Source organism: Panthera pardus, unplaced genomic scaffold, assembly GCF_024362965.1.
Source record: "Panthera pardus isolate Hobbes unplaced genomic scaffold, ASM2436296v1 HiC_scaffold_27, whole genome shotgun sequence".
Classification (NCBI taxonomy): domain Eukaryota; kingdom Metazoa; phylum Chordata; class Mammalia; order Carnivora; family Felidae; genus Panthera; species Panthera pardus.
In genome coordinates this window covers 126,785,309-126,790,817 of record NW_026526843.1, presented here as the reverse complement: position 1 = coordinate 126,790,817, position 5,509 = coordinate 126,785,309, and the positions used below count along the sequence as shown (strand labels likewise).

At 56.1% G+C, this 5,509-nt stretch overlaps 1 protein-coding gene across 1 annotated transcript; it reads right to left on the bottom strand.

Moving 5' to 3' along the window:
- Positions 1-260: 260 nt before the first annotated feature.
- LOC128773801 (protein Shroom2-like) lies at positions 261-4,914 on the bottom strand. Its single transcript, XM_053891391.1, has 3 exons — positions 4,881-4,914; positions 2,022-4,615; positions 261-483 (listed from the first exon to the last, which is right to left on the bottom strand). The coding sequence occupies exons 1-3, from the start codon at positions 4,912-4,914 to the stop codon at positions 301-303; spliced, it is 2,811 nt and encodes a 936-aa protein (XP_053747366.1). The 3' UTR covers positions 261-300.
- Positions 4,915-5,509: the final 595 nt, after the last annotated feature.

Here is a 5,509-nt window from a genome sequence, read left to right as displayed (position 1 = left end):
CTGGATAAAGCATTTCATTCAAGCACATTACACTGGATTTCTCATTCTGTGAACATAAAGAACCGTACTGTACAGAAAACACAGCAGCCATTTTAAGAACCAAAAAAAAAAAAAAAAAAAAAAAAGCCACGATGGCATCAGAAGACATCTTCGCCCTTGAGACGCTTCTGCTGGAGGCGGCGCAGGGCTACAGGCTCTGCTCAAACGGCACCACGTCTGCCGCAGGGACGCTGAGGTGCTGGAAACTGCATCCAGTTAGCAGCCATGCTGGGTTTGGCAAAAAAACCACCAGAGGCCCAATCACGTGAACCAAGCATTCACCCACCATCGAGAAGGCCACCTCCAAGATGTCTTCTTAGCAACCCCAAATCCAGAATTCACCCACCTCGGATTAGGGCGTCCCTCCTCGGCCCGGACGGTGGCAGAAAGTTGCCTGTGCTCACCAGCGTCCCCCACTTGCTGTTGTGGTTCGATGGCAGCTTCCTGCCAAGAGCAGCACAGTGAGACACCGAATCATCAAGCTGCCTTCCTCAAGACATCTATTATTATGAACCCCCTCATTGTGGGTTTGCCCCGCGAGCCTGTGCCGCGGAGGCGAGGACGCAGCCTGCCGCCTTGTAATGACACTCAGCCACAGGGCTCACAAGCTCCGCTCTCCAAACTGTTGTTTTTTAGTATTTATTTATTTTTGAGAGAGAGAGAGAGAGAGAGAGAGAGAGAGCGAGAGAGCGAGAGAGCGAGCTGGGGAGGGGCTGAGAGAGAGGGAGACAGGATCCGAAGCAGGCTCTGCACGGACAGCACACAGCCTGACACAGGGCTTGAACCCATGGACCGTGAGATGGTGACCTGAGCCGAAATCAAGAGACAGACGCTTGGGGCACCTGGGTGGTTCAGTCGGTTAAGCGTCTGACATTGCCTCAGGTCATGGTCTCACCGTCCTTGAGTTCGAGCCCCGTGTCAGACTGTGCTGACAGCTTGGACCCGGCTTCAGATTCTGTCTGTCTCTCTCTCTCTCTCCCCTCCCCCGCTTGCACTGTGTCTCTCAAAAATGAATAAACATTAAAAAAAAAAAAAAGGCGCTCAACCGACTAAGGCTAGGCACCCCCTGAATATTGTGTATTGAACCTACTACTGGTTCTTTTTTAAAAAAAATTTTTTTTAATGTTTATTTATATTTTGAGAGAGAGAGAGAGAGAAAGAGGCGAGATGACACTGGAATGTTTTCTTTAAATTTCCTAGAAAGCTTGAAGTCAACTTTCAGCATTAGGACTCTTAGCTCATAGAAGCGCCTGGGTGGCTCAGTTAAAGCGTCTGACTCTTGGTTTCAGCTCGGGTCACGATCTCACAGTTTGTGAGTCTGCGACCCGCACTGGGCTCTGTGCTGACAGCATGGAGTCTGCTTGGGATTCTCCCCCCGCCCCTCCCCTGCTCATTCACTCGCTCTCTCTCTCAAAATAAACTTTAAAAAATTCTTTTTAATAAAAAAAATAAAAAGAATTCTCACCTTATAAAAAGTGCAACAGTTTAATGCATTGCATGTTTAATTACATTTGTTCTGGAGGAATCCAAACATATTTGAAAAAAAATACAAGGAACAAATATTAAAAATTTTAAAGGCCTCAGCATTTGAAGAGTGGCTATCGTGTATCATACACTGTCTTCACCCCTTTGCATTTCAGAGAACTGACCATTTTCTAGGCTTCCCCCCAAATTCTTCACGTGGTGTTAAGGTTGGGGCAAGCTAATTATGAGGAAAGACAGCTGAAGCAAGTGACGATGGGGAGGCCGGGGACTCAGGACAGGCACACGGATACGGAGTTAAATTGTCATGGATGTACCTGTTTAGTCCCCAGGTACCTTTCACACAAGTTGACACGAGAAGAGCCGGTGCACACAAACGATGCCCAAACGGCGGGACACAAGCGACACTGACATTGGGCCATCGTATTTTCAGGGCATCCTACATGTGCCTTAAGACAGCAGCCCGGGCCAGCTCTTCCTTGGTTGGGGCACAAACCTACCTGTTTGTAGGGGTCTGTGGATGGTGAGGAACGGGACCTTCCATGAACGTACTGTGGCCTCTCGTGTTGATCCAGACCTGCGTCCAAGATGTCATCCGCTGAGTGATACCGCCCAGAACTCCTGGCTTCTAGAGTGTTTCTCTGTTGCCTCCAAGAGGCTTGATACTCAGCAAAGGTTCCAAGTCTCTGAGGCGGTTCTGGTTTTCCCATGTTCGCCGTTTTTCCGTGAGTGCTGGGGTTCTCTCCAAAGGAGGTCGTGTGGGCCCTGTTCTGGAACGAAGGCTCTGCACCCTCGTACCCGTGGCCCGCTGTCCGCGGCCTCTCCAGCTTCTCCTTCGGGAATCCACAGAGCGCTTGCCTCTGCCCAGGTCTCTGGTGAATGGGTCTGCTGCTTTCCTCAAAAAACTTGCACCTGTCGGCGAATGTGCCCACGGTGTCCTCGGACGCACCCGGGTGCCGGTGGGGGCGATCGGGCCCTGCGAGCCCCACCTCGTTCATTTTCTCGGGTTCGGAGTACGATTTCAGCTTCTGTTGCACCGTGAACCGTTTCCGGCCCCCAATGCGGGGAACGTGCGGCAGGCCCCCTCCAGACGGGGACGGCTTGGGCAGGCCCCCCTCCCAGAAGTGGGGGGCGGCATCCAGATGTGTGCTGTGCTCCTCAGTCCGCGGCTCTGCTGACCCCGCGGGACGATCGGCCGGGCTGGGCTCCAAGTCGCGGCGCTTAAAGGACGTGGCCCTCAGGACCCGGGCTTGGGCCTCCTTCAGGTGGTCTTTATAGGTGCCCCGGAAGGAACCTTCTGGGGAGGCGCCGGGGACGCCTTCCGGCTCCACCTGCCAGCCGCCGGCCTCCCGAGCCGCCTCGTCGGCCCCAGCCAGCGCCACCGTGCTTCTGCTCTTCTGCAGGTTGGCTCGGCGCATCTGGACCTCGTTCCTCAGGGTGGTGGCAAAGCGGTCGCTTCTCCGGGTGGCTCTGCCCACCTGGCCATCGAACGGGGGCGGCCTTTCGGCACCAGCTCCCGGGCCGTCGTCGGGCGGGCGCGCCCCCTCCCGGGCCAGCGAGTGCAGCATAGGTGTCTTCTGAGGGGAGATCTTGCCGCTTTCTCCCGCGGCCCACAGGAAGCCGTCGGCGGCTTCCTTCCCCGCGGCTCCTGCCCAGTGGGCGGCTGTCTGTGGCTCCTCGCTTCCCATGGGGTGGCCCTTGGCTGCCTGGTCGCTCTCACGGGTGTGCGGGGCCTCCTCCTCGTGCTGGCGGATGTGACCCCAGGGCCCGTGGCCCATCGGGTGCTCAGTGGGGAGTTCGTGGGCTTCTGCGGCCCTGTCAGACTGCCAATATTCCTCGTGGGGCTGTCCCGCCTGGGCGCTTGCCTGCGGGCACTGTCTGCTGGTCACACAGTAGTAGCGGCTCTGCCCACCGCTGTCGCCCTTCTGCTCAGTGGCACCGGGCCACCTGAGCCGAGTGGGGCCGTCGTCCTGGACTCGGTGGGCAGAAGGCTCCTGGCAGCCACCAGGGACGGCCACACAGTGCTGCTCCCTCAGCGATGAGGCGGCCCTGGGGCCGTCGTGACAGAAGGGACTCTCGTCACTGTACTGGCGCGGGTGCTGGCAGCCAAAGGAGGCCTGCGGGAAACGCAAGTCCGTGCTGGACAGAGAGGCCTGAAGCCGGCCGGGGGCCCCCGGGAGGCCGCCCGGCTTGTGGTCAGGGGTCGGCACCCCACCGTCCAGGGGGACGTGGGGCGCAGGGCCCGAGCTCCCGACTCTCTTCCCATTGCCGGGCCGTGCCGGCCTCCACTGCTGACTGGCGGGCTCTGGTCTCCAGTCACTGCGGGGCTGGGCCCGGGGCGGGCCTGGAAAGTGCTGCACACTGGCGGTGTCTGAGAGTGGAGGGCCCTGGGCCTTCTCGTGGCTCTTGGTGGCAGCGAAGCTGTCACTGCGGAGAGGGGGAGGTGGTGGAGGAGGGGAGGAAGGTGCTTTTCTCTTATCGGGGACATACCAAACCGGTCCCAAATTTGATTTTCCAGGGGTGGCCAGCTTGGTCTCAGGACTGTCCTCTGGCCTGGGGCTTCTGCTGCCGTCACGGGGGGCCCGGGGTGGCAAGTACCCGAGCCTGTCCTCCAGGCCCTGGGGGTCACTGGCAGCCTGGCCCTGCCGGCCGCCCGGCCTGGAGGCCTCCCCCAGGCCCACGTTGTAGAGGATGTTCTCTGCAGAGGACGCATCAGCCTTGGGCAAGGTGTGGTCGGGCGTGCTGGAGCTGGTGGAGAATGAGCCGTAAGCTGAGTCCCGCTTGCTCGGGCCGCCCAGGTGGTCGATGCTGCCATTGGACCTGGCGGCGGAGAGGCGTCCGGAGGGGTAGGGCTGGGAAGGGTGGTCCAGGCTGTCGACGCTCCCCAGGGAACTAAAGTGGTCAGAGGTACGCTGCAGATTCGTGTGCTCCCACGTGCCAGACAGGTCATGGGAGGAAGAACTAGGAGGAAAGAACCAGAGAGAAGAGTTTGCTTTTGAAGCGAGCAATAGTAAAGGGGACAAATGAGGAGAGCAGGACCAAGAACACAGATGGCCCCACACAGAAACGTCCAGATGCTGGGGCGCCCGGGTGGCTCAGTGGGTTAAGCGTTCAACTTCGGCTCGGGTCATGATCTCATGGCTCGTGAGTCTGAGCTGCGCGTCGGGCTCTGTGCTGACAGCTCAGAGCCTGGATGGAGCCTGCTTCGGATTCTATGTCTCCCTCTCTCTCTGTCCCTCCTCTGCTTGCATTCTGTCTCTCTCTCTCTCTCAAAAATAAATTAACATTAAAGACATTTTTTAAAAAAGATTATTCTGTGACCCGTGAAAATGACAGGAAATTCACATCGCAGCACTCACAGATAAGCTGTGATTGGAACACAATTATGGCCATTTGTTTACACACTGTTTGTGAATACTTCTGAGCTACAACGGCAGAGCTGGGTACCTGCAACCGACAGAGACCCATGAAGCCTAAAATATTTCCTACCTGCCCCCTCAAAGAACAAGACTGTGGACCCCGGGGTTTAGCGTATAAAAGGATTCTTCTTATGGATTACTAAAACCAAAGAAGCAATCAAATGACAGTAATTTTCTCTTTTCTTTTTAAAATTTTTTTACGTTTATTTATTTATTTTGAGAGAGAGAGAGAGAGAGACAGAGCAGGGGAGGGGCAGAGAGAGAGGGAGAGAGGGAGAATCCCAAACAGGCTCTGAGCTGTCAGCGCAGAGCCCGATGTGGGGCTCGAACTCACGAACAGTGAGACCAGGACAAGTTGGATGCTTAACCGAGTGAGCCGCCCCAGTGCCCCAAATAACGATAATTTTCAAATTAAAAGGGGAAATCCAGAGATAGCGTTACTTTTCCACACCCAAATATTAAAGTACCAAGAGCTCCTCTTAACTCTCAGTTAATGGAATATTTGATAAAGGACCCAAGCCACAGGCTTTCTTAGCAAAACAAACACTGCCATGCTCAGGGGACTCATT

Bases quoted from the DNA above. Each gene is read 5' to 3' on its own strand.
- LOC128773801 (XM_053891391.1), bottom strand. From the start codon at position 4,914: ATGGCCATAATTGTGTTCCAATCACAGCTTATCT. The intron at 4,616-4,880 runs GTGAGTGCTGCG...TAACCCACTGAG, and splicing joins GTTCCAATCACAGCTTATCT to CCACCCGGGCGCCCCAGCAT. The intron at 484-2,021 runs GTAGGTTTGTGC...TGCTCTTGGCAG, and splicing joins CCACAGACCCCTACAAACAG to GAAGCTGCCATCGAACCACA.